This window comes from Dicentrarchus labrax, unplaced genomic scaffold (assembly GCF_905237075.1).
Source record: "Dicentrarchus labrax unplaced genomic scaffold, dlabrax2021, whole genome shotgun sequence".
Classification (NCBI taxonomy): Eukaryota; Metazoa; Chordata; class Actinopteri; family Moronidae; genus Dicentrarchus; species Dicentrarchus labrax.
In genome coordinates this window covers 23,744,026-23,771,140 of record NW_026136723.1, presented here as the reverse complement: position 1 = coordinate 23,771,140, position 27,115 = coordinate 23,744,026, and the positions used below count along the sequence as shown (strand labels likewise).

At 39.8% G+C, this 27,115-nt stretch overlaps 4 protein-coding genes across 7 annotated transcripts; 1 reads left to right on the top strand and 3 right to left on the bottom strand.

Moving 5' to 3' along the window:
- Positions 1–4,631: 4,631 nt before the first annotated feature.
- si:ch73-196l6.5 (riboflavin transporter 2) lies at positions 4,632–9,358 on the bottom strand. Of its 3 annotated transcripts, XM_051391524.1 has the most exons (5): positions 9,160–9,358; positions 7,819–7,894; positions 6,696–7,725; positions 5,541–5,664; positions 4,632–5,460 (listed from the first exon to the last, which is right to left on the bottom strand). In XM_051391524.1, the coding sequence occupies exons 3-5, from the start codon at positions 7,706–7,708 to the stop codon at positions 5,251–5,253; spliced, it is 1,347 nt and encodes a 448-aa protein (XP_051247484.1). In that variant the 5' UTR covers positions 7,709–7,725; positions 7,819–7,894; positions 9,160–9,358; the 3' UTR covers positions 4,632–5,250. The 3 variants fall into 3 exon arrangements, with proteins under 3 accessions (XP_051247484.1, XP_051247485.1, XP_051247483.1); XM_051391525.1 differs by lacking the exon at positions 7,819–7,894 and having other exon boundaries at positions 6,696–7,746; XM_051391523.1 differs by lacking the exon at positions 7,819–7,894.
- An 851-nt stretch (positions 9,359–10,209) lies between these two features.
- On the bottom strand, positions 10,210–15,786 carry slc52a2 (solute carrier family 52 member 2). Its single transcript, XM_051391522.1, has 4 exons — positions 15,035–15,786; positions 12,686–13,544; positions 12,458–12,581; positions 10,210–11,716 (listed from the first exon to the last, which is right to left on the bottom strand). The coding sequence occupies exons 1-4, from the start codon at positions 15,162–15,164 to the stop codon at positions 11,471–11,473; spliced, it is 1,359 nt and encodes a 452-aa protein (XP_051247482.1). The 5' UTR covers positions 15,165–15,786; the 3' UTR covers positions 10,210–11,470.
- A 412-nt stretch (positions 15,787–16,198) lies between these two features.
- Positions 16,199–21,731, bottom strand: LOC127358412 (uncharacterized). Its single transcript, XM_051391496.1, has 3 exons — positions 21,665–21,731; positions 19,747–19,813; positions 16,199–19,415 (listed from the first exon to the last, which is right to left on the bottom strand). The coding sequence occupies exons 2-3, from the start codon at positions 19,805–19,807 to the stop codon at positions 16,879–16,881; spliced, it is 2,598 nt and encodes an 865-aa protein (XP_051247456.1). The 5' UTR covers positions 19,808–19,813; positions 21,665–21,731; the 3' UTR covers positions 16,199–16,878.
- Positions 21,697–27,079, top strand: fbxl6 (F-box and leucine-rich repeat protein 6). 2 transcript variants are annotated; one of them, XM_051391517.1, is made up of 10 exons: positions 21,697–21,867; positions 22,258–22,858; positions 23,462–23,620; positions 23,702–23,765; positions 24,197–24,328; positions 24,753–24,860; positions 24,951–25,064; positions 25,591–25,822; positions 26,046–26,289; positions 26,487–27,079. In XM_051391517.1, exons 2-10 carry the CDS (start codon positions 22,332–22,334, stop codon positions 26,614–26,616), a joined length of 1,710 nt encoding a protein of 569 aa, XP_051247477.1. In that variant the 5' UTR covers positions 21,697–21,867; positions 22,258–22,331; the 3' UTR covers positions 26,617–27,079. The 2 variants fall into 2 exon arrangements, with proteins under 2 accessions (XP_051247477.1, XP_051247478.1); XM_051391518.1 differs by lacking the exon at positions 21,697–21,867 and adding an exon at positions 21,943–22,070.
- Positions 27,080–27,115: the final 36 nt, after the last annotated feature.

The window sequence follows — 27,115 nt, the reverse complement described above, 5'->3', positions numbered from 1 at the left end:
TCTGAATGATCTGTGTCTTACTGTAGACAGGACATGAAATCAGTCAATACATTCTCTGATATACTCAGATCAGATCATAAAACTTTTCTTCCTACAGTTGATTGTTTGATCTTCACTGTGCAGGATGATGTATGTGCAGGGTTTGACACTAGAACGATGTTTTCACATTCACCTGCTGAAAGTGGAAAGTTTCTCTGTGCTCATTGAGAATCCGGATTTTAAGGGGGCGGGGCCTACGAGCGTAAATTGTGACATCACAAATAGTTTGGAAGTCAAACCTGGTCCAGTTTGCAACTTATACAAGTGTGATGTAGAAACTTGAAGCTACTAGAGCACATACACTAAGGCCCTTTTTACACAACAATGATTTTTGCATGAAATGGTAAACTTGTGGCAACGCCGTTTTGGGGGCCTGAAAAGGGCAAGCGTTTGAAACCAGGTCCCACAGTGCAATGTTTTGCAAACACCACCGTTACTGTTGCTGTGTAAACTGCCATAATTAAGACACAGCCCAGCGTCGCTCATGACTATTACGTTTTCAGTCAAATAGAAGAACAAAAATAACAATATCGAGCTGTGTTTGTGTTTATAAACGCTCCTCCAGCAAAGTGTAGAGTTACTGCACCATTACTGTGATCAGCAGAGACGCATTAATTGCATAACAAAGTAAAAAAAACAAAGTTACAGCGCCACCTACTGGTCTGTCATGCATACTACAACTTCAATCATTTTTCAGATCTGTGTGCATGAGGATCGTTTTCACAGCGTGTTTGTATGAATGCTGAACTTTGGATTTCAGCAAAGCGATTGTGTAAGCATGGCCTAAGAATGGACTCTACAGTGAGGTATGGGACATCTTGTCTCCAGTAGGAAAACTTCAAGAGATCAAAACAGAACAAAATGTTCATAGTTTCTGTAATTTAAGATAAGGTAGAAGGAGTAAATGTATTTTTTACAGATATGAATGTGGAAAAAACACATCAGACACACATTATTGTACCAAGCAGATCATTTTTATACATCTCTGTCTTAATACATGTCTGGAAAGGATCCTTAATTTAAGTCAACTTAATATTATTGTTCTTTTTCACACTGTAATACAGATGTCAAATAGAGCTTTGGATCTCCACCCTTGCAGGTAATATCATGTAGAGAATCTCTATGATTAAAAATGTAGCTTGTAACATACACTAAGCAACCAAACAGCAAAAAGAGACCCAGCACTTTACTATTTGATACCACCAGGAGAGAAAAACTCCACTGACAAAGAATTTCACACTTGCTTTGTGCATGCAAGCTTGTTTCCACCGTAGCTTTAAAGCAGAAATCAATCTCACATCCATTAAACCCCCCAACCATCACAAACACAGCATCTTACTCTTCCCTGCATCCACAGAGGTCACTCTCTCTCTCTCTCTCTCTCTCTCTGCAGATCTATATTAGTGTAATTAAAGCTAAAAGAAAACGTTAATTTCACAACACTGTCACACATCGATCACTCCAGTGAGAATAAATCAGTCAGTTTTAACATCTACTGTTTCACAAGCCTTTATTTTTATTATGTAATATTACTTTTCAAGGCTTCTCCTCTGCAGTGTGAGCTGTTACACTGACACCCTGTGGTCTGCATGATTTATGCTGGTTTGTACACATGAATGAATGATTTTTTTATACCCTATAGTGTAATCTATAATATAGGGAAATCAGGATGTGTTGGAGTCACAGTTTGTTGTTTTTGCTTGTTCCACCTCTCACCTGTCTCATGTCCATTAGGAAAATCAGGACTTATCTTTACTCAGTGAGTCGATTATTCTGCCGGTCATTCTTTGGTGACAGCCGAGCAGCAACTGAATACACCTGGTAAGTGCTGACTTCACGAGGGTTGGATGTTACATTATATATGACTGTAAGTTTAATTGACAGCTCAGAGAACTCATTGGTTGGTTAATTGAACTTAATTTAAAATAAAAAAAAACATTATTTCACTGGAAGAAATGTCTGTTATCAGGTTTCTTTTAAACCAATTAATGCATTTTAGAGAATATTTTTTCTGGTCTGTTTTTTGAGTTCCAAGATCCTAGTGTATAGGGTTTTTCTAAATAACTTTATTTGTACTGGAAAAAGTTTGAATTATTAGTGCATTGGTGCATTTTTATTACTTATTAGAAGAGAATGAGCTCAAGTTGCATACGATCAAATCAGTTTTCTGACAGAATTACAAGGTCAAACACTTTTAGACATGACTGAAGTCAATGTTTATGAATTTTACAGTTTGTCTCTTTGTATTTATCTGATATTTCTAATCTCCAGCAGCAGCTTATCTCAGATGATTTGATTTCGGCTGTGCACACCAGTCCAGTAAGATGGAGGTTTTATTCAGCAATGTCACCGTCAACTCCAGCAAACATGAGGCCTGTGAGCTCGGACCGGGCTATTTAGTGGGTCGCGCACTGATTGATATCCTTCCTCAGCTCCTGGGACAACCAGTGATCATGAAACTGCTGTTGGCCGCCTTCATGTCAAAGAAGACAATAGATATCCTGAATTTTAATTTGGCCCTCTTCCACAACTTGCAGTACTTGATATCCATTTTACATTTAAGTGTCCTGTTTTTGTATCCAATCATCCAGATAAAAATACTCAAGTTTTTGTTAGTGTATGCACAAATCGGAGGCCCGATGAGTCTGTCTTTTATCTGCATGGAGAGATACATTGCTGTGATTCACCCAACGTCTTATCCTCTGCTGAAGACATACAGAGTCAGGGAGGTTTGTGCTGTGACAGTTTGGCTCTTTTCCGTGCCCATGGCTTTTGCAAATATTTTAGATATTGAGACTCTCACCCCTTACACAGAGGAAGCATTCAAAATGATCCCAGTGTTTGTGTTGCCGCTTATGACTGTGATGATGGTGCGGTCCAGTGTCAGCATTGCGAGGACGCTGAAGAAGTCCGGCCCAGGGCAAGGCAAACTGCACCCTGTTAAGAAGAGAGCCTTTAAAACTGTTCTTGCCACTTCATACATCACTTTGTTTTTTTACACTCCGGTTACTACACTGCAAAGGTTTATGGTATTTGATGCAGATACATATAACTGCCTGGTGACACCTCTATGTATATTTTTGTTATCTGTTGCAAGTGTTGTGCATCCAATGTTTTACCTTCACGCCCAGGGGAAGTTGTTCAACTTCTTAGAGAAAGCCAGATGATTTTTGTCTTTCAGTTTTCTTCTACTGATATGAATAACAAATCTGACAGTGCTTCACAACATTCCCATCACTTGAATTTTGAGTTAAGCTGATTTACATGAATGCAAACAAACTCATGGACTCTTAGATAATCACAGTGAGTGGATTTAATATTCATTCTTTGACAGAGAAATGATCTCATTGGTTGTGTTAAACTTTCCATGACTGATTTTGTAGGTTTCTGCCTCCAATGCCAAAATGTAAATTATTATGGAAAATATGATGATAGTATCTTATGAAAATGAAATGTAAATTAGATTTGTGTTGAGAGAGTGTTTCTTTTGCATTCAACTGTATGTCTATGTTGATGAAAATAATGTTTGTTTGTTTGTTTGTTTGCTGTATATTATAGAAAATCAGACTTTTACAATTTGATGGTTTCATGCTGAGCTGTAGGCACACCATCAGACTTTGTCCTTGCATTTAAATACACCATATGTCCATAACTATGTGGCCTCCTCTTTCTTTATACTTTTGTGTATACTTTTAGTGAAAGGCTGTTTTTATGCCATTTAGGTACCCTCTTATTGCTACAGCATAAAGTTATATTTTAGACAATAGTTTGTAATGTTGTGGCAATAGTTTATATGGGTGTACCTGTGACAAAATCAGAAAGTTTTCCAAAGTTTGCTGTGGAAGAACTCGACTGGCCTGCACAGAGCCGTCACCTCAACCCCATCTAACACCTCTGGGATGAACTGGAACAAACCAGGCCTCATCGCCAAATGTATCCCTGCAACGTGGTTCCAAAATGTTATAGGGATTCTTACAGAAGAGTGGAGGCTGTTAAAGCAGCAGATTAATGCTCATGGTTTTAGAGTGAGATATTATACACTTGCATGTGTACATACTTTTCCACATACTTTTGGCCATATACTGTATTGTCAGTATTGTACATTTTAAAATGCATCAACCACTACAGCCCTACTCTGGTGGGCGGAGCTATGCTGGGAATTTAGTGTTGTCACAAACTCTGTGTAAGAATATCCCTTTAACGAAGTAAAACAAACAAACAAAAGAACATACAAACCACAATAAGTTATTCTGCCTTATCTCGTGCAGCAAAGCACCAGGGAAGATGGAAATGTCAGTCAAGTGTAGTTTGCAAACGTCCACAGAGACATCAGAAGTCGGATCAGGCAAATTAGGGGAAAACACCTGTGTAGGTGGACTGAGGCTACGTAGGGGCTCTAAACAAAACAACAACCAGTCATTTGAATATTTTGACGTGTGTTTGTAATGAAAACATATCTTGTTTAATTACTTACTAACTTTATTTATTCAAAGAAAGACAAAAGTGGTCAATGTTGCTTTCTGAAAAACACTATCTGTTACCTGATTGTCCAGTTTGTGTCCAGTGAGGTCAACATAAAGACAACAGGTGCGTAAATGGGATTATATCTTTATAGTGTAATGTGACATCACAAAAAGAAAAAATAAATGTGATTGCAGAATTATTATATTACAAACATTCATTTCAACTTATTTAAATACATTTTTCTACAAACTGTACTAGTCCAATATTTTTTACTCTCAATATAAACAGAAAGGCACACAACACCTTAAGCAGAATAAACAACCAAATAAACAAATCTAAGACTTGAAGGCAAGCACTCATAAGTGAGTGATGCTTATTGGTCAATTCAAGGAAAAAAGATGTAACAAAAAGGGCAATAAGTTGCTTTATCCCTAATAATTGCCCCTGCACACATACAGCTGTCAGGGTAGATTTATACAACCCAAACTGTATCTATTACATAAATTCACCACTTCCACATGTGCAAAGTTTGATGATCAGTAAGGTTACAACTAGCTCATCTGTTGTATTTATGTTTCTTTGTGGTTTGCTTTTCTTGTAACAAGTGGAAATGACTCAGATGTTGCAAAGTGAATAAATCCATATCCACAATAAAAAAACAACATCTAACAGACTTTCTCCTTAATATCCACATAACACAGATGTGAAGCCTGTCGAGCCTTCACTGTATCTGCCTCCAGTCTTCATTTAGGGACATTTTGTGTTGCATGGGTCCCCTGATGAGAAGTAGCTAAACACACTGACCACTGGAAACATGGTCACAGCTCCCAGCAGGGAGCCCAGCTGCACTACGGCTCCACACCACACAAGAGCGCTGTGGCCTTCGTCACGCAGGATCACCCCGATGATCACCTTCACATAGGACAGAGTGAGAACAAAGAGGATCCAGGCCAGCACCTGTAGGGCAGAGGAAGGTGAGTTTGAAACCTGATGGGTTTTTACTGTTTTGGATGCCTGTATGTTGTGTTTCAACTCACAATGATGACACCACCTGTGGTTTCATTAACCAGCAGTGGACATGGACTTAGGACCGCCATGGCCATTATATAAGCTCCAACTCCACTGCCTATCACTGTGAGAGCTCCCATCAGCAGCAGAGATCTGTGAAATGACACATTAATTAATTTGAGAGACAGGGTCTATTAATGTTTGCATCTGTACACAACTATAAATCGATTCATTGAGAAAGTTAATCCACTGGTTCCCAGCCTTTTTCCTTCAGGGACCCCTTTTCTATCATTGAGTAAACTGACAACCTCTCTAACTGACATATTTTATGGATATTTCATATTATATTCAGTCTTTAACAATAACAGTACAGAACAACTAATAAGTTGTACAAAGAACCCAAATAGTGAAGACAATAACTGCAGGACGTTTGTGTAAAACGAGAAATTCGGATACATTTTAAGCAGATTATTTGTCTCACAATTTTTTAACAATCTAAAAATACTTATTAGGCTTCTTTTTGACAAATTCAAGAGCCAACCTTATAAAGTTATTTACAGAGACCCAACAGATCTTAAATCTAAACTTTTAAAATAATTGAATCTGTGAAGCTTTACCGACCCGTAGTGGGGGTCCAGAGCCCAGGTGGGTAACTATTGGGTTAACCGATAATAAAAACAGTTGTTTCAGCACTACTGGAGAATGACTCCAACCACGTTCTGATAGTTTTCACATTATTTTTTATACAATTTAATTCTAAATTTAGGTTTTTCTAAACAATATTTCAAACTTTTCGAGAAATTGCTGTCAGTACCTTGAAACAAATACATTTTATCCATTTAAACCTAGCACCTAGAAGAAAACACACATTATAAAAGTAAGTATTTTGAAACTTAAACAGTTTGTTTACATTTTACAACCAAAAGATTCAAAAATCTTTCAGAGGTTTCCTTATTTTTTCTAGTTAAATGGTGTTTTTTGGGACTTTTTCCTTATGCAGACTGAGGGTCTAGGATTGAGGGTCTTGCAGGTCCAGATTGTAAAGCTTCAAGGCAAAATTTGGGTGATTTTTGGGGTTCTGGTTAGAAATAAATCTGACTTTGTTAAAAAAAGTGTATCAAACCCTCAAGCCCAGTATTGTGTCCTGAACTGAAGAGTGAACAGACCACACACAACACACTGACCTTATAGGGAAGAACATGGCGATGAAGCAGGCAAGCGGGTTTGACACAGCAGCCATGGTGGCTGATAGGTGATAGGCGTTGTTCCCGTACGGCATGCATGAGTAGGACTGCACTGAGGGAAGCACCACGTTGGTCAGAGCATTCGCCCAGGCCAGGATCACGAAGATATAAAACACCTGCATCCAGCTGTAAGAGCCAGTGCCAAAGCTGCTTCTCTGCTTCTGGTTCTCAGGTCTGTACGGATCCATCATGGGCTTCTGCTCGGCCCACTTCCTGTTTTTCTGAGATTTCTCTTTCACCCCGTTGGTGTATCGACCGTTGGGATGCTCCCTGGCCACAGATGGGTGGTAGTTCAGCAGCAAGAACGCCACCAAACACACCAGCATCATCGCACTGAGGAAGAAGAAAAACACCTCCGCTGAGAAGTTGGCTGGCTGATACTGGGCCTGGAGGTCATAGGTCAAAGCACTGTTGGAGGTGTTCAGGGTGTAGTTCAGAGACTGTGTGCTGTTTATGCAGTGCACCACCCCAACACCCTGGATCAAAGCCACTAGAGCAGGCAGCAGGCCACTCACACCCTCCCCTATGTAGTAGGTGGTCAGGTACTGGGGCTTGAGATGCATCATGAAGGGCAGGAAGGTGACGGAGGAAGTGCAGTCAACAACAGAGAGGAAGAAAGTTAAGACGAAGAGGGCTACGCTGCGAGGAAGACCGGCGACAACAACAGTCTCCTTCCAGAAGAAAGCCATCAGGAAGCTCGCCACGGTACCCAGGCCGATGATCACATATATGACAGCGGTCTCATTCAGGGCGCCGGGCCGGAAGCGATGCATCAGAGTGACGAAGAGAGGCCCAACGTTGGCCATCTGGATGAGGACGGAGAGGTAAGAGGGCAGGTACCATCCCTCTGGGATCTGTGGGACAATGAGGGGCAGCTCCACCCACAGGCCGTTGATGGAGACCCAGGAGCCCATCCCGAACAGACACGCCCACAGGTGAGTGAGAAGGGACATGTTGGAGGTGTGTTTCTCTAGACGTAGACAAAAAGGCTCTGTGAATTTCATGACACAGAACATCAGCTGGTAGTTTTGATTCCAAACTTGTTTATCAGCTGAACTCTGACCTTTGAGTAGAGCTTTGACTCTCTGCCCGAACCCGATTGGACCAGACGCAACCGTCCGAGTTCAGGCCCAAAACTACTGCCGTAGGTCGGGCACAATTTGATTTAAATATATGTCTTATTTTATTCATAATGCATGCAGCTGTAGTTTCTGGATTTGTTATTGATCAGTTTTGATTAATTATTTGCACTATATTTAATGCACAATGTACTTAGTTACTGTATTTGTAATAAACTATTTATATTATTTGTTCATTTAAAGCAGACGTTCGGGTCGGGTCGGGCCTGATCTTTCAAGTTACAAAAAATGTATCTGTATTGAAAAAAAGTTGTGGGGACAAAAATCTGGTCCAGACAAAGTTAACCATAAAGTTTAAGAGTTAAGAGGTGTTATGTAATATTGGGTTATAGTTAGGACAAGAGTTGGGGTTAGGCATGAAATGGTTACAGGTAAGTAATGCAATGTCCTAATAAGTAACAAAAACAAATGTTAAGTAACTGTTTGCTTTATCACTGGAAGGCTAAAACTTCATTAATCCTCAGGTGTTTGCATCATTGCAGCAGCAAAGAATAGGAAATAATTAAAAGTAATTCAAAGTAAAACAGTGAAGACAACCAACTACTACAAAGTGTCAACAGTAAACTTTACGTCACAGATTAATGTGTCACCATGAGGAAGCGGCCCACTGCCAACACTTGCTAAAAGTGTAGTACATGACACTCCTACATTTGGTTAATGTTTACTGTTCCCTTACTGTCTTGTCTTTTCCTGGTCTGCTAGCTGTAAAATTATTTGATTTTATGCAGATCGCACAAGCCAAAATATAAATGCTAAAAAATCTTACATGCAAAGTGATTTTATCCATCAAGTTATTTTCATGTGATCACAGGGTTAAAACCTGTTTTAAACACACGGAGCTTACAGCAAAGAAAACACGACCACCTGCTGCACTACTGACTATTATATAAGCTAGGAAAACAATCTGAGCAGTGCATTGTTTGTTGTAAAAAGAAACTGCATGCAGTGGAGTCATTGAACAATGAAAAAAAATTAGAAAATAATTCTCGGAAGTTCATGCAGAAAGTCCTCAAAGCAGAATGTTAAAAATAACCTTTATCTGTTAGATCTGGAAGCACAATTATAAAAAAATCTCTTTGAAATGTTATAGTTATATCACAGTTTATTATAGAATCATCACGTAAAACATCAATATATTTTAATAAACAGCTCTATAGATAATATATAAACAATAACAGATTTTTTCCCCCCTATTAAACACACATTTACAAACCATTAAAGTATTAAAATTGTGTATGTCAGGGTGCATTCCTGCAGATACTCACATGCTGTTTGGTGGAGAGTTTGGAGTTTTCTGGGGAGAGAAAGAAGCCAAAGTCCTGTGCAGTAAACTGTACGCGTATATGTGTGCGTCACAGGATTAAAACCCTCCTTGGGTCGAGTGGGTGTACGAGCATGTAAGCCAACCATGACTCGTTTTAGTTAACTGATCATTGTCTCAACATTAAATACTTTCACTGTCAGGACGATGTCACATGCTGTGATTTGCAGCCTCCGTTGCTTTTGCCTTGAAGCAATTTCTGAATGAGTGAGACGCATTCAAGAATCTCCAGAATTCATTAATTCTGCTTAAGGGGATCATGGGAGCAGAGCAGAGGTGGAAATGAGTGTTTACACCGTTCAGTTACATAATTACACATGTTATTAGTTTATTTAAAGGTCCAGTGCAACATTTAGGAGGATCTATAGGCAGAAATTGAATATTCAAAGGTTTTCATTAGTGTTTAATCACCTGAATATAAGAAACTATACCGCCGCCTCTAAATACACACTGGTCCTTTAAAGTGGAAAAGGTATCACAAATCCTAAAGCACATATGAAGAAAAATATAATATAACATTATGAATCATTTGACTATAATCCAAATTGTGTGTATGAATTCCATTTTTAAAATATTAAAGGGACTATTTTGGGGATTAATTCCCTTTATTGCTACAGCCAGTTAGCTTAACTTAGCTCAGCAGAAAATAACGTGTTTTTACTAAAATGTTGGACTATTCCTTTAAAATCACATTTTAGAATCTAACCATCAGTTTAGTACTTCAGTTTCTTATTTTATTATATATATATATATATAACTCACAGTAATGAACTATGTGATGATCAATGCTGCAGTGTTTTTAATATATATCCTAATATACTACTACCTAAGTCAGTCAGCGCCCTAAACATAAAATACTGTAACATGTAATCAGTCTTCTCTGTTATCTGATGAAGTAACATCTATTGTTGTAGTTCAGAGTTCACTGTATATCAAAGTTCATCCTGTTTCACAAACCATACAGGAAACATGTTAAGACTAAAAAAAGCTTCAGGACATTTACAACAAATCTTTATTGTTCACCAGTCATTTGATGTCACATGTTGTTGTATGCAGGGCAATCAACAACAACAACAACAAAAAAAAATCAACAGAATATGTCCACAGTCATGAAAAAGCACAATCAATCACTTAACTGTCCAAACATGAATCGATTTAAAATCAGCACATAATTTAACCGATAAATTAAAACAGCAGGAATACAACCGTAAAGTTAAGGCAATGCTAACGAATATTGTTTCTCTGTAAACTTCTTTAGACTTTAGTGAAGTTATTAAATCTGATATACTGTAGCAGCAAGGTTAATAACATTAACTTAAAAAGGTATTAGTGCACATCAAAGATATACATTATTATTTGACTGAGATGACGTAATCCCTTGTTTACCAAAACCAGTACACTCATTACTGTATCAAGGCCAGATATTGTTCCCTTAAGGTATTATAACATTACTGTATATTTGGAATTAATACAGATCCAAAATCGTAGTAAATCACATAAAAATGTTGAAACACAGTCAAACCTTAAAGAATTATTAAATTAGAAAAAAATTCAAAATAATTTTGGCATAAAAAAAATTTAAAAATCAAGGAATGTCATCTCTGAACTGCATGTTTTAAAGTTACTGCATTATAAATTACCATCTTCATAATACTGACTTCAACGTAACCAAACTGCAAATCTGCCTTTGATGAAACTGTAAATATAATCACATTTTACATAGAATCAAAGGGCAGAGGTAGCTAAACATTTAAAACTTCAAACACTACTCTCTTTTCTGAAGGGACATGTGTGTATTGTGAATATTGTTAATAATAGTGTGAATATTCCTCATGAATTAGATTCAGGAGCAACACATGGATGGATAAGTGAATCTGTGTGTCCCTGAGCAAATATATTTTCACATGATTCGTTGTAGTGGGAACAAAATCCATCAGCTGCTGTTTTTTTGCTACTGTAAACAAAATTCAACTACAGAGATCCTTTATAAAATACAGCACAAAGCACTTGTGGTATTACTGCATTCATACGCATTTTCACATCCCCTTGGCCAGTGTGCGGCAAACACAATGCTCCCATTATCTGGGCATGTTTTTACTTTTACAGGCTCAGGCAGAGGTCTCTGAATCAGGAGAGGATGCCTCATTGGTGGCATGAAAGACGGATACGGTGCTTCTCTCAAGGACAGGAAACCCTCCAAAAACAGGGTTAAAACAGTCATTTCACATAACGAATAAATGGGAACGCAGTGTCCGTTAAAAAAGAGACTTCAGATAAACGTCTCCCTCCTGCTGACTGCAGTCATCCACACATTCTTGAGCGCGGGAGAACACGTGGTAGACGTTGACCAGAGGGAACATGCTGAGGGCTCCGATAAGGGAGCCGGCCTGGATAGAGATGCCGCACCACAGCAGGGCAGCGTGACCTGCCTCGTGAAGCAAAGTCCCGATCACCACCTTCACATAGGAGAAGAGGCCGGTGAAAATAATCCAGGAGATGATCTGTAAGAAATCAGTGAAGAAAATCAGTGAAGAAAATACACAAGGCCTTTTAGTTTCTGTGTTCGTTAGATCTGTAAGAAGGACTCAAACATCCCCAGTTGATTTAAATATTACTAAAGGTTAAAGTCATTATGCAGCACAGGATTATGGAACCAACTGTCTGATGGTTTAAGGAATGCTGCAACCATTGCAGGTTTAAAATCTAGACTGAAAACCTTGTTATTCTCCAGCCCTAAGTCTTATTATTATTGTCTAACCTATATATCAATACTCTTATTTTTAATCTTACTTTTTGACATATGCATGTACTTTTAACTGTGTTGTTTTTACCTTTTACCTTGCTTCTAACTTCACTGTACAGGACCTTGAATCTACCTTTGTGTATAAAACAAACCTGCCTTGTCTTGTTTAAATCCTGAAACATGTGCAAGGACATTTTTCCAACTGAGCTCACTTCAAACCAGCATGAAGAGCACAGGTACAAACACACAAATACAGAAATGTCTCTAGTGAAATAATCAAAACTTTGGCAGAAAAACGTGATCAAGTAGGACCCCGATGCTAAAAGCAAGAATCAGAAGTTCTCTTTAATAACTTTTTAATGCAAACTATTGTGTGTTTGTCCGAATGTCTGATCAGAGTCATATTGTTTACTTATTCTTTGATCAGATTCAACAAGATTTGAGAAGTTTTGGTTTTTATTAACTGACCCTGCTCTAGGAAATGTGTATTATCACTCACCACTAAAGCCACACCGGTAGTGTTTCCCAGGAGTGGAGGACAGGGGCTGAGAGCCGCTAACGCCATGAGATATGCAGCGAACACTCCCCCTCCTAAAGACAAGAAGCCCAGACCAGCGGAGGACCTGGAAGACAGAAATGGGTCCGATCAAAACACTGCAACACATCCGATGTAAAAACTGTAACTGGCTGTTAATGTACGTGTTCAATCACTCTTATGTTGTCTCACCTCAGGACAACAAACATGGCTAGAAAGCAGGCCAGGGGGTTCGCTATGTTGCCAAGGACCACAGACAGGTGAAAGGTCATGGTGCCATAAGGCAAACAGGAGAAACTCTGCACAGACGGCAGGACCCCGTTGGTGAGGGCGTTGGAGACGGCGAGCAGCGACAGCAGGCCAATGTTCCTCCGTGTCCAAAATGTCTGCGCAGGTGGCTGCTCCTCCACCTGCGTCTGCTCCTCGGACACCGGCGACGCTCCGTTGTGCAGCGGGTGCGTCTCCTCTCCGTTTTTGGCTGCTGCTGCTGCTTCGTCAGGCTCCCGTGACGGCGCATCTTCCTGCGACCCCGTCTGTCTTCGCGTTAAAGCCCAGAAACTCAGAGATGAGATCAACAGCATGGCACACAAGAACCAGAAAAAGTTCTGCGCAGGGAAGTTCTGGTCTAAATACTCTGGCTTCAAGGTGCCATTCACGGTTTTACACTCCAGCTTGCCAACGCCCTGCCCTAACGCCACGACGCAAGGGAACAACGCGCTGAAGCCCTGGCCGATGAAGAAAGTACGGATATACTGAGGCGGGTAACGAAACATAAAAGGCAAGAAGGTGACGTTGGATGTGCAACAGACCAAAGACAACACAAAGGTGAAGAGCAGGAACAGCAGCGACCTTTCTTCTCCAGCTATCGTGACGGTGTGTGACCAGAAGATCGCCAGAAGAGCGGACGCCACCACCGCCAGCACCTGGATGCAGTGGATGACGAGGCGTTCGTTTAAACGTCCCGGAGCGCAGTGGTGTGTGATGGTCACTGCTATTGGACCGAGGTTCCCGAACGCTATCAGCACTGAGAGATAGGCAGGCAGGTTCCATCCTAAAACACAAAAAAAACACAATATTCACACGATGAAGCCGTACTGCTTCTTCCACAGCCCGTAATGTGAGGACGACTGTCTCACCTACTGTCTGATAACTTCACTGACTCACTCTGGTCCGCCATCAAAGGTCTGTTACTTGTTTCCTGCACTTATATCTGATTCACACATGTGTTCAGTCCGTGGTTCAGTTACTGTCTCTTGATTATTTCTAACTGTTTGATCAAGAAATGCATCACTGCAAATGCAATCTACACTCAACATTATTATAATTCAACAATATCATAATCCCAAACTCACTACAGGTTCATCGTACATTTTAAATACAAAAGTTTAACAAACAAAAATCTACACAGAGAGGGAGAAGATCAAACAAACTATTTAAATATTTACAAGCTCAAACAAACTATTTACATATAAACTGTAGCAACAGCCTAACCCAGAGAGGGCCACACCTACTGACTGCCAGCACTGTAGAAGAATTATTTATAATATATATTAACACTACACAGAATGAGCCCTCTCAGTGCTATAAAATATATTATTTTATAAACGATATGATATTAAATTATTATGAATAGATTTCTATGTGTCACTGTCGGGTCATTAAATAATGAGCAGTCGACTGATATTGTTTTTTCAATGGCGGCAGATGGCCGATATATAATGCCGATATATCGACACAGAAAAGTATAATTCTATTCTGTGGGAACGTTTTCACCACTTTCCTCACAAGGTGGAGCGCGAATATCGTCCCACAGCAGCCCCACTGATGCCCGTAGGTGCGTTTACAGACAGTTTATTTGTTTGTGTGTTTGTTGCTGAGCACAGACATCAGCTAATGTTCGATAATGGGACAGATCAATCACCATTAATAATCTATAACAATTACATCATATTTCAAATGTGATCACACACTACAGCTGGTAAGCCCAGTGTTTCCCTCTTAAAACAAAATATTATAAAGTTGAAACATTTTAAGTGTCTTTGATTTCCTAGAAAAATGTTCTATAAATAAAATGTATAATTATTATTAAATGATTAAAGTTCACATAAATGCGTCACATAAATGTACTTTGTGGTTGTATACAATAATATATGAAAAATTAAATACTATGAAATGTTTTCTTTCTTTTTTACTTTTGTCACGTGACCATCCTGGCTGATGCTTAATCAATCAATCAATCAATCAATCCCCCATTGTAGAGAGTGAAATTATTCTGTATATTACTATTTCTATTCATTGATGCTTTCTATACACAAAACTACAATGTAATCTACACGTTTACATTTAATATTTAATATCGATGAACTGATCACAACAACACAGCTGTAGCGTCATCAGCGAGTTGTGATCGATCGGTGACGTCACAGCCAGATTTAATCCACCACAAAGCTTGAATAAAGAACAAAAACAGAAGTACAGAAACAAACCCTGAATTAAAAACCTCGACTATAAACAGGAACATGTGTCAATCTGTCCACTGACCTTCGGGCAGCACCCCGACAACCACCGGAAGTTCGACCCACAGACTGTTGACGGAAATCCACGAGCCCATCGCGAACAGAGCGATCAGCGCGTGGGTCACCGCCGCGCTGCTCCACCAACCGCCGGCCATGGCGCCGCTTTGCTCCGGCCGAGAGGACGAAAGAAGTGCCGCTAAAACAACAAAAACAACCACCACCAACAACAACAACAACCCGTTTGACTTTGTTTGTGTTAAACAACAATGTGGCTCCTCCCCGCGCGGCCCTGAACCTGAAGAATGGTGGACGCTTTTACGTAAAGTTCCCGCCCCCTTCAGTTGCCTTCGCGTTCCCCTACGTGAGATCCTGTGTCACGGTTACAAATCAGTGAGTTATGTGTATACTAGTTGTTGGGAGACAAAACCAATCCTTAAATTTAACTGTAAAGTAATACCAGTTGTCTTATATCTAAAAAAAGGACCCAGTTTTATGTGCCACGTCGGCTCTGTCGTTAGTTGTGGATCCATATTAAACGCGTTGTTCGTGCTCGGTTTAACAGAGCGTTCAGTTTTCCGGGAAACATGAACGCACCATCGTCCGCGTCGACCACCGGTTGGATAAGGTGGGTGCGGTCGTTTTGCTCTCCGTGGCAGCGGATGCGGGCGGCACTCAAAAGCAAGAGTTTTCCCATATAAAGTTAAACATGGGGACCTTTTATTCGACCATTCATTGCTGGATATAATATATGCACTGAGTAGCTCTAAATAAATAAAGTTACCTACAATTTAGATACAAATACTAATACCATAAAATCAAATGGTGGGTGTCCATCCCCTCTAGGAGTCCTGGCTGTGCATATATATATATATATATATAGGATATATATATATATCTATAGATATATATCTATATCTATATATATCTCTGCAGGCTTTCACATTTGGCACAGTGACCCCAATAAGCCCCTCACTCATTACTGCCTCCCTTTTTTCCTGAGCTCCTCCCAGTCGAAGCTTTTATAAGAATGAACTCACTGACACTGCGGACGCCTGTGATGCAACCACAAATGCCCTTCAAAGAAAGAAACCCACGGGTTATTATGTGACCGACAAAACCAAACACCAAACATCAGCATTGAACTATTTCTAGTTTATGATCCAGGTCGACAAACTAAAGATCAATAAAATATGAACAAAGGTGTTTATTTAGACAGTGATTCTTTTAACATCTTTAAAGTCAGCACTGATTATTATCTGATGATTACAGTGGGTACAATCCTGTGTATATATATACATTTAAAAAAAAAAGCTTCCTTCTCAGCAACAGTTTTCTAGAAAAGCATTGTTACAGTACAGAACCATGATTGGGGAAATGTGACATAAACCGTGTAAGAGCCTCAAAATCAAACCTCATCATTTTAACTTTTATGCCTTTTTCACAGCAACCATTTGGATATGAAATAGTAGGATAAACACAGATTTAAGAGTGCTGCTATTGTGTATGCTGGCTCACTGCGACACTAAATGGTACAGAACCTAATATAATATATAACAGGTAACGCCTGTGATTACCCTACTATTTCATGTCAAAACGGCTGCTGTGAAAAAGGGTATACCGGCATTGGAAATACAGTAGGTACGGCTGCATCTGACGTATACAGAATCAAACATTATTACGACACACAATATAATATTGGTGTGGAAAGATTGAGGTCATTGTGTGTATTTCTGGTTAGTTTGCAAACAGAATCACATGATGAAGTCACATGTTCAACCCATTTTCCTTCCCTCGTCATTCCAAGTTATTTATCTTCTCATCCATCAATAATCCCTCGATAATCTCACTCTTCACATGCAATTAAAGCGCTCATGTGTTGCTGGTTTCACTCTGATCCGTTGCAGCAGGCAACGCGGGCTTTATTTTTGTCTTTCTCGGCGCCAACACAAGAGAGTACCCGGGTTTGACCCGAGGTAGCGAGAGCTTCAGCTTCAACACCATTTGCGTGCTGTTGTGGAAAACACAATCCAAGTTCGGATCTGTGTTGTTCAGAATCATTTTCTGGTACAGAACCTCACAGCGGATCGCTTCCTGTTTCTCTGCTCGGGGTTTTCCATCAAATCGCAGCAGCATTTTGTCAACATCCTGCTGCGTCTTGCACGGCCCTCCGTTTTTCCTCACTGTGGCCACTATGTAGTCCCTATCCATGTTCGCCTCCTGCTCCTCTTGATGTTTCCTTTCTCTTTTACTTCTGTAATCCTTCTTCAACGGCGGACTGTACTCATATTTCTGGACAGTGTTGGTATTCTTCTTAGCCTGCCAACCGGATTCATCGGAGCTGCCATCAGATGAACCAGATCGGTCATCGTCTTCCTGGGAGCTGTCTGATGACCCGTTCCTGTGCGAAGAGCGTTTGGAGGACTTGTCAGGTCTCTTCTTCCTGTAAGGGTACGCGTGGCTGAAAGGATATTCCGCCATCAAGACGGAGAACGTGCAGCTCACCAGTTGTAAGCTCAAATCTGGCGAAGGGACTTGAGAAAATGTTCCTCCTGGCAGGAAATCCTTGAGGTGTTCCTCAGTGACAGCAGCAATCACCTTTACCATCCTCTTCAAGCAAGCCCTGATGAGGTCCCTATTTGTGTGCCACTGACCACAGTAATGAAACACCCCCTCAAAGGTTTTCTCCTGCAATGCGAACTGGTGAAAAACATTTGTGGCCCCTTCAGGCTCCAGCAGCGTTGAAGGATCTTTGGACCAATCAAGGAACTTTTGGTAGAGAGAGAGTATGTACCGGCTGAAGAGCGAGTACTCCCCTCCGCTTTTCAGAAGCTGCCAGTAAGGCCCGAGGACTTTGCAGTAAACGATGGCCAGGACACACACGAGGCTCTGTATCACAGAATCATCAGCATCGGCGGCGACGCTCTCCAGAATAATGTGTGGACATTCGTCGTTATTCAGCGAGAGCAAATCAGAGAAGAAGAGAGGGATCTCTTTGTGATGGTGAATAAGACCCGCTGCAGCTTCAAAGTAGTTGTTGAATCGGTTTAACTCATTTACCGCAAGTCTGGAGGGATTTTTCTTCTCCTCGCAGAAAGCGACCCAGTGTTTTCTGTAGTTTTGTGAACTCCGGGTGCGAGGGCTTAAGATGTCGCAAGCCATGTGAATGTAGCGTGAAGTGGCACTTTCCGACAAATTCACAAAGTTCTTGAATTGTGCAAGCTTGTCCCGGCCTAGTTTCTCTCCCCTCGATAGAACGATCTCTTTCTCGAAGTTCATGATCTGCTGCTCAACGGCATCGTGCATGTCAACAAGGAAGTTGGCGTTGTAGTTTAAAAACACCACAGGAGAGGCGAGTGAAATGTCTTCGCAGAGTGTGTCGAGTTTTTTCTCAAACTCTGCCATGGCCGGATGCTCCTTGCATGTTAGATTATACTGATTCCTGAGGAGATCTAAAGAAACTTGCTTGCATGTTGCGGTTTTCCCACCGTACACACTCGACAGCTTTTGGACAGACAGCATCGTGATGTCAAGCAGGGTCAGGGACTCTTCTTTCTTATCTGAGGTTTCTTCTCCGCTGTTGGATTCATCCGAATCACTCTCGTCATGTGAGACATGTTCTTTCAGTATTAATTTCTTTATAGCTCCTCTGTTCATGTCAGACACCTCACCTTGTGTGATTTCATAGCTCTCGTTTTCCTCTTTGACTGTTACTTTTTCATAATTTATGGTTTCATCTCTTCTCATGCGTTTCTTTACAATATGTTTCGGTGATCTTTTCCGCACAAGTTCAAATGGACTTTGAAGCAGAATATCCATCACTGCATTCCTTCTGTGACTTCTTGTTTCATAATTGCGGCAATGCAGTTTTAACTTTTTTATCTTGGCTTTGATGACTTTATACGCCTTTTGAATGTCCCCATTCTTACAAAACTCGGGGTTGAAGTTTCTAAGCCAAGTGACTAAAACGACTGGCGCAATTTTCTCCCTGGTGACAAAGTTGATCAACTCAAGAATCAATCCATTCGTGACTTCAATCGACTGCGCTCGCTCTGTAAAATCCCTCATTTCCAAAAGGTGTTGTCGCTCCACTCCGATGCTGTCACATATTGGCCCAACAAAGTTAAAGTTGACGTCTGATTCCAGGAAGGTCAGCCTCGCATCACTTCCCAGACTCAGTGTTGTTGCGATGCCTCTTTCGATCAAACGACGAAAGTCAGCCGACTGATGACTGGGGAAAATTTTCTTGAGCCACTCTACAATGGCAATCCAGGGAAAATTGTTGTCGTCTTTCAGAAGTCCTACTTGAATCAAAAGTCTGTTCTTGCATGGCGCCTTTTCAAGCTCTAATCCTTCTCCCGACTGAGGACCAATGAAGTCTGCAACAAGCTTCCAATAGTACTCATCTCCTGAGAAACAGAAAAGTTAGCAAGTTAGCTGAGAAGTAATGCTTGACAAAAAGGGTTGCAGGTTTTTAATGAAAGGATGGGTGGAGGGGATTGCAAATCAAATCTGTGACTGTGCTGGATTCAATTATTTATTTATGCTCTCTCATAGGTTACCTATACGTGGAAATGCAAGGTTTTCTGGAAGTATGAGGATTATGCTATAAAAATACAACAAATACATTTCTAGAAAGTTGTTAAGTAATCAATTACCATATAAAGAATTAGCTCATATAGTCGTCTTAATAACAGCTTTATTACTGGATCATTTTTACTTCAGATGTTTTCCACTTACTCAGATTAGCTTCAGTTACAGCCGCTTTACCACAAAGGGAGAAATCTTCACCTTCATCCATTGTGTGCTGTTTCAAGAGAGACAGAGAAGAAAACTTTCACTCATCATCATCTAGAAGCACAACCACTTAAAGAAGTAAGTGTGAAAAATGAGATATAAAGTTTGCTATGGCCCTATGGTCTAGCTGAAACTGAATGTATGAAAATGTTAAATCAATTGTGATTTATATTTTTTAACGTCCATCACTTTTATAGCTATAGGTGTTTTCTGTTAAAGGCAGTTTGTCACACATTTTGGGTTCATTCACTCTCATTCAATCCCCCAAAACAGAGAAAACAAACTGACACAAATGAGATGAAAAAATTAAAAAAAAACAATAATACCTTTAAGTAAAACTGCACCACGACACAAACAACAAGACAAACAGATTTACCTGTACCTATAATTTTCTAATAGTGTTTGAGCCTGAATGAGCAACATGAACAAGTGTCGTACTTTCATTGTTGTCCTGGAGAATGCACCACTGTGGGAAAATGCCTCCCTTTGCCATTAACGTGCACAAAAACACAAAAACTGTATGCAGAGTAACCCACTCCCTTCCACGACGCTGAAGTTGGCTTTCGATTCGCCAGCCTCCGATTCGGCACTTAAGGGGAAAGTTAAGGGGAAATTAACTTATTGTGCAGTGCGACTGTTTGTCCACTGATTGTCTGTTTTTTGTGACACTTCTTGATGTGAAAACGTTTCAGACATTTTAGGTAAGACATCAGCTTTGCCTGACACCTACGATTGTATCTGTGAAGCTTTTATTTTATTTGTGAAAATGCTAAAGGGGAGATTTCACCGTTTTTGTTTTACACCAAGACCTAGGTGCAGTGGTTTTTGATCTGGACCTGGTCTAATGCGGTCTATGTGCTGAAAAAAGTGTGAAATGTGTCTTTAATGCATTTTCACTAATAGAATAAAGGTTTCACAAATCAGAGACTGTGTTTTTATTCATCTTCAGGGTCTGTACATCAATCCAGTCCAGATTTGAGAGGTCTAGGTGCAGTGGTTTTTGATCTGGACCTGGTCTAATGAGGTCTTGGTGTAAAACAAAAACGGTGAAATCTCCCCTTTAGCATTTTCACAAATAAAATAAAAGTTTCACAGATACAATCGTAGGTGTCAGGCAAAGCTGATGTCTTACCTAAAATGTCTAAAACGTTTTCACATCAAGAAGTGTCACAAAAAACAGACAATCAGTGGACAAACAGTCGCACTGCACAATAAGTTAATTTCCCCTTAACTTTCCCCTTAAGTGCCGAATCGGAAGCCAACTTCAGCGTCGTCTCCCTTCCCTACAGGAGAAAATAAACTGTATGCATGTTTCAACGTTAACTTAGAGGTCGTTTTAATTAAACTTCAAAGTTGCTAAAGATTTAAATAGTTTAGGTGGTGCTGTTGAATAATATTATGCTGCACTATGAAAGGTGTTTCTATATATAAACAGTACAACAGCTGTTGTTTTAGATTGCATCTGTGTTATCTGTGCCACTTTGTGGAGGTTTTGGGGTTTGGGGGGGGGTCCAGGCTGTGCAGGGAACCCCTCCTACCACAAACCACCTCCGGATACAGGAGGTGTACACATGCAAGAATAATACTGGGTTTTGTTTCCTTAATCCAGACACAGCCTGCTCCACCTGCGCGCACAACTTTTTAATAAAAGCCTTAATGCTACAAATGAGTGCTAATGCTGCACTACCGTAGCCGGTGAGCAACCTAACCCCCCCCAGCAAACTTCACCAAACGGCTTTAATATACGATTAACACCAGAGCCTGAGAGCTGTGCTGCTTCCTGTGGCGTTTACAAATAACCCCAACCAACGTAGAGGCCGTCACAAGGTACCGTTAACGTTGTAAAGTGGAAGTTTCTTACCCCTGACGCCAGACGCACCGCGGGAATCACACTCGGCCGCACAATAACACAGCGACGTCACAGTGAGCGGGGGCCAGTGATTGGACAGTTTTTACAGAAGGCGGGACGTTGACGAGCTCTCCGCCAATCACGATAGGGGGACCAGAAATGCATTGTGGGTGTACTATGCTACTGTTTCCTGCTCTGCTGTCGAGGACGTGATGGTGAGTGCTTTGTTTATATTTAACGACACAGAGAACAATGTTTTATAAAGCATGTACATTATTTAATAGTCTATTCTTTTTTTAATCTCATTCTATTTAAAAAAAAATTAAAAAATAACCCGCAACAACGAGGACGGTGTCTGGGGCAAACAATCGAGGATGCGCACGCAGCTTCGAGATTGAAAATACATTTTTTGAAAAAGGTGAAATGAATCTGTTAAAAAGTACATTTGTCCGAGACACTCGCGTTTTCACAACAAGTTGGGAGACAACTCACAGTCCTACCGAGCTTTGGGACTCTTCTACAATATATTTGCATCTGTATTTACACTGCAGAGATTAAATCACCCCCACAAACACAAACTAATCTCACTCTCATTCTGTTTCCAGGTGCTGTCACTTCTCTGCCTGTGTCTGGTTTTCTTGAAGTGAGCTCGTGATAAAGACCGAGTTAGCAGCACAGGATGGATTCCTCTGAAGCAGAGGCTTTAACGCACAGTGAAAGAAAAGAAGACACCGCGCCGAGCACATCAAGTACATCAGGTCAAGGAGAAGATGGACCGAAGCCAAAGAAGGTGTCTCTGAAGAGGCCTGCTGGTAAACCTGCAAATGCAAAAGCCAAGAAGCATAAAAAAGTCTCCAGGCCTACCCAGCCCGCCTACACTGTCCATCAAGGGGAAGATATGCTTCTCGTCATATCGAGCACGACTTCTCAGTACAGCGGTTCAGCCTGGACTCCCCCAAAGAAGGGAAGCAAAAAGAAGAAGCTGACTAAAGGAAAAGTCAAAGCTAAGATTAAGAAGAAAAGGACAGTTCCTGCCAAACCTAAACTGGCCAATAATCCGGTTGCCAAGGAAAAAGAGGACACTATTGTGTTTGTGCCACAGAAAGCAACAGACCACAGATGGGGCCAGAGTCTCCCTGAGGAGGTGCTAATCAAAATCTTTCAAATGGTGGTCGTCCAAGATGGTGCTGTACCATTTCTGTGCAGGTATTAGACACGTGATAAGAAAATACTCAAAAATCCAAGATAAGAGGTTATAGTGCAGCGAGATTCTTTATATAGTTTAATTGTTTTACAAAACTATAAAATGTAATTATTTCATATATGATTCTGTATTAATTTGCAATATCATGACAATTGTTTTAAATGCAATGTGCTGATTATTTTAATCATTAACTGCTGATTTTTCTCCATTATCATTTGGTCCATTAGGACTTTCTGGTTAAATAAACTATAAAAATAGAAAATAAAGAAAAATGCCACAATTTCACCAAACTCAAGGTGATTTGTTTTGCATCCAAAACTCAGATTTATTAAATAATATCCTTTAATAACACCAAGAAAACCATCAAATATTCATCTTCAATTTCAGTAAGTTTTTGACATTTTAGCTCAAACATTATTAATCAGACGTTCAAAATTGTTGCAGATTATTTTCTGTTAGATTAATAATCTAATTAATAATCTATTAATTGACAAAACTGTTTAAAGCTCTAATTATGTTTAATGGAGATACCAGATATTAATATCAATGGTAATATGATAAGTATTGTTATATTTATTGTAACTTTATTCTTTATTCTGGTGCAGGGTGGGCAGAGTTTGTCATCTGTGGAACGCTGCAGCCTCGAGTCCGGTGCTGTGGCGTAAAGTGTCTGTAGGTCACTGCTGGATTGCACCTGGGAAAAACCAGCAACCTCAAACGGAGAAGAAGATAAAGACCACTTTCGACTGGCTGGCACAGAACAGGTCTGTAGAGGTTTGACGCGTGCGTTGTGATTCGATTTCTTATACCTAACAAAATATGAAACTATATTTCTTGTTTTTTAGATTCTCCCAGCTACGAGACTTCTCTCTCCATCACTGGACAAAAAATGTTAGCTATGCAGTAGAGGTAAGTCAATAGATATAAACTGTTATTTTATAATCGCTGAACTGAAAGGATGGAAAATTAATAAGGTCACTATTTTGATAATCGTGTAATTATTTCAGTTATTTTTTAAAAGAAAATGCAAAATATTTGCTTGTCCACCTTCTTTTTTTTGTCATATCATATATTTTGTCTCTATCTGACATTTTATAGACAAAACAATCAATTGAGGAAATAATCAGCTGATAAAAGTGATTGTTAGTTTGTTCCTCATGGACTATAATTGAAGTTGAATTCTAAAATAAGAGATCCAGCATTAAATTATGTGGGCCAGTGTTGAAGTTAGGACTCATCTTAAGGCATTTGGTGTTTTTATATATATATTTGTTAAAAAATATGTTACATATCCCGAGTTTACTATGTTTTGGTTTTTTTTCTGTTGTGATCAAATTTAGGTTGTGTCGCAGTTGTGCCCTCACCTTCGCTCCCTCACGCTCTCCTACTGTACAGGGCTGACAGTGAAGGCCTTCCACAGCCTCGGTCTGCACAGTCGGTCTCTTCAGAGCATAAACCTCCAATTTTCAGAGGTACATCAAAAAGCAGCTCTGTACATAGTGTTTGTAGAAAATGTTACAGGATTAGTTTCATGGTTATTATTTTATTTTTGAGTATTTGTTCATCTACCAGTGTCAATTTTAAACCAGACAGCCTCAGATGAAGGATATTTGTTAATTCAGTCAATTTATGTGTACAGGGTGGTCCAATGAGAGTAGTTCATTCTCTTTTGTGTGTACACAGGATAATAAAAGGTAAAAATCCAACAGTTGGACAAATATAAAACTTACAATCTTGCAAATGAAGGATACGATAGAACAGGATCTCTAAATTATGAATAGTTATTGTCCAATTTGATACCCCGGTCACAGCTCGCAGTTCCCAGCAGGTGTTCATTTCCCACCTGCTTGTTTACATACATTGTAGATTTGTAGAAATCCTTTTTTTTTGCTGTAGTTTCAGGTTGAAGGACTCCTGGAATACCTTGAAAATCATGGGACCCAGATCAAGCAAATTTTGTTCACTCATGGAATGAAGAATGACAGACTTCTAACTGCAATCACTGTAAGTTGTTTTCATCATGTTTTTTAAAATGTGTATTACAAATAGCCCAAGCCACGGAGCACAGATGAACGTGGTATTTGTTTTTTTCAGAGGGGATTCTGTCCCGATTTGGAGTTTTTGGAGGTCAACACAAAGCTCGACAGTAAAGATTGTGAACTTCCAGTTTGCATCCAGGCGCTACAGATGGCATGTCCTAAACTCAAGGTAAAAAAATCTGTGTGACTGTATGTAAATGTCACTGAATTAATGTTTTATGTATTTGGTACTATAAGTTCATTGTTTTGGAGCCACAACACTGTTAAATAAGGAATCAGGCCATTATAATTTATTCATTTTGCATCTAATGTACATAGGAAGTGTAATTCTATTAGAATTAGTTGATCATCAGAAAATTAACTGGCAACTATTTTCATAATAATGTTCAGTCATTTTTCAAGCAAAACAACCAAACTTGAGCTGGTACCAGCTTCTCAGATGTGAGGATTTCATTCTTTGGGTTTCGGACTGTTTGATAGACAAAACTAGACATTTGAAAATGCAACTTTGACTATTAAAGAAAATAATTGTTTGTGTGATGTAATAATTAATATAATAATTTGTTGCTATCTTGTCTCCTGTCAGTCATATATTTTTTCGCTTTTCCTCCTATGTGTCCTTGTCAGTGTGTAATGAATCGGTATACTATGTGCAGCGTGTTCACCTATGAAACGTCTACTGTACTTCCCATCAGACCTTCCGGATGCTGAATGTCAGACCTCTGCATAAGAAAATGCGTACTGGTGCCGATTCAACATTAGGCTTCCCGTTACTGGAGGAGCTATGTATCGCAACCACTACTTATTCCTACATGACCGACAAAGATTTGTGGGACATTCTCTTTGGTTCCACCAGGCTGCGGGTGCTGGACCTGCGAGGCTGTTCACGAATCACACCCTCTGGACTCTCAAAACTACCCTGTCTCGGTAGGGCTGACTCAAGAGATTCATACTTTGTTTATATTTAATCCACAATGGCCTTAAAAGGCATGAGGCGTAGAAATATTTATGTTTTCTTATACTTAATGCCTTTGAACACTTATTTTGAATTTACTAATAAAATATCCAACTTTGTTCATAATATCAGTGGTGTGAATTTGCATCTAAAATTATTAATCTGTTGTACCTTCTTCTGTGTGTGATTTGGCAGAGCTTGAGTGTCTGTTCTGGGGACAGTATTTCAGCAGCAGTGTTGGGTTGTCATCACCTAAGGCGGGGATTCACATGGTGACCCAGAAATGGAGACAAACACTGCAGCAGCTTGACATTTCAAACCAGCTCTTCACTGCGGAGGACTTGGAGATAGCTATGAGTAACCTCGCTCAGGCAACAGAGGCAGATACTCTGCGTTCACTCAACCTCAGTGGGACCAGGATCACACCACCTGCCCTCAGGTACTCAATGTATAATTTTCCCTCTTTACTCTACCGGTCCAAATAATCCATTAAACTATGAACCAGCCCTTTTAAGAGACAACGTGCAGGCCTACAGAACTGATCATAAATCAAACATTCACATTTGTAATTTCCTAAATGCTGCAGGTTTATCTTTCAAAGAAGATCATAAAAAAATCATTTACTTTATTTTGCAGGTCCGTCATCGGCCAAACGACTGCTCTTAGCTACCTCAATCTTTCATCCTGCCGTTATCTTCCAAGAGGAGTAAAGAGAATTTACCGTGGCCAAAAAGACATTCACCAACTGCTGGACAAATTGGACTAGTTCTCATATTCATTTGGTTCCAGAAATCATAAAAACTTATAAGAATGTCTTAAAACATGACTCTTTTGTGGATTATGTTGTTTAAGTATTGTAGATCTTTTACACTCACACAATTTTGTAAATAAAATAAAATTGAATTGATGTTGTTGTTTTAGAGGTGTACTGTTCACACAAAACAGACAGTTTATGCAAAATCACCCCTTACTGTGATTAGAGAGCAGAAACCAAGCGTTTTGAATCAGGTAAGGGTCAATAAGAGCACTGTCTACATGTAGCTTGAGAAGTGACATTGACATATTAGATTTAAATACATGTATATGTATCGCCACATTGAGTAGTGTATTCCAGGAGTTTTGGACTGTAATTTTGACTTGTTTTTAATACCAGGTTACAATAATTCCAGATAAACGTTTGTCAAAAAATATTTGAAATTAGAAATAAATGTTCATCATGTCACCTTAAACTTGGTTATGACATTTCTTTCCACTAGAGAGTGCTG

Bases quoted from the DNA above. Each gene is read 5' to 3' on its own strand.
- si:ch73-196l6.5 (XM_051391524.1), bottom strand. From the start codon at position 7,708: ATGTCCCTTCTCACTCACCTGTGGGCGTGTCTGTTCGGGATGGGCTCC. The intron at 5,665-6,695 runs GTCAGTGTGTTG...GTCATTTCACAG, and splicing joins GCCATGTTCTTCCCTATAAG to ATCTCTGCTGCTGATGGGAG. The intron at 5,461-5,540 runs GTGAGTTGAAAC...TCTGCCCTACAG, and splicing joins CCACAGGTGGTGTCATCATT to GTGCTGGCCTGGATCCTCTT.
- slc52a2 (XM_051391522.1), bottom strand. From the start codon at position 15,164: ATGGCCGGCGGTTGGTGGAGCAGCGCGGCGGTGACCCACGCGCTGATC. The intron at 13,545-15,034 runs GTCAGTGGACAG...TTTGTGTTTTAG, and splicing joins TGTCGGGGTGCTGCCCGAAG to GATGGAACCTGCCTGCCTAT. The intron at 11,717-12,457 runs GTGAGTGATAAT...GATTTCTTACAG, and splicing joins CTACCGGTGTGGCTTTAGTG to ATCATCTCCTGGATTATTTT.
- LOC127358412 (XM_051391496.1), bottom strand. From the start codon at position 19,807: ATGGATGAAGGTGAAGATTTCTCCCTTTGTGGTAAAGCGGCTGTAACT. The intron at 19,416-19,746 runs GTAAGTGGAAAA...TCTGTTTCTCAG, and splicing joins TGTAACTGAAGCTAATCTGA to GAGATGAGTACTATTGGAAG.
- fbxl6 (XM_051391517.1), top strand. From the start codon at position 22,332: ATGGATTCCTCTGAAGCAGAGGCTTTAACGCACAGTGAAAGAAAAGAA. The intron at 23,621-23,701 runs GTCTGTAGAGGT...CTTGTTTTTTAG, and splicing joins GACTGGCTGGCACAGAACAG to ATTCTCCCAGCTACGAGACT. The intron at 24,329-24,752 runs GTACATCAAAAA...TTTTTGCTGTAG, and splicing joins TAAACCTCCAATTTTCAGAG to TTTCAGGTTGAAGGACTCCT.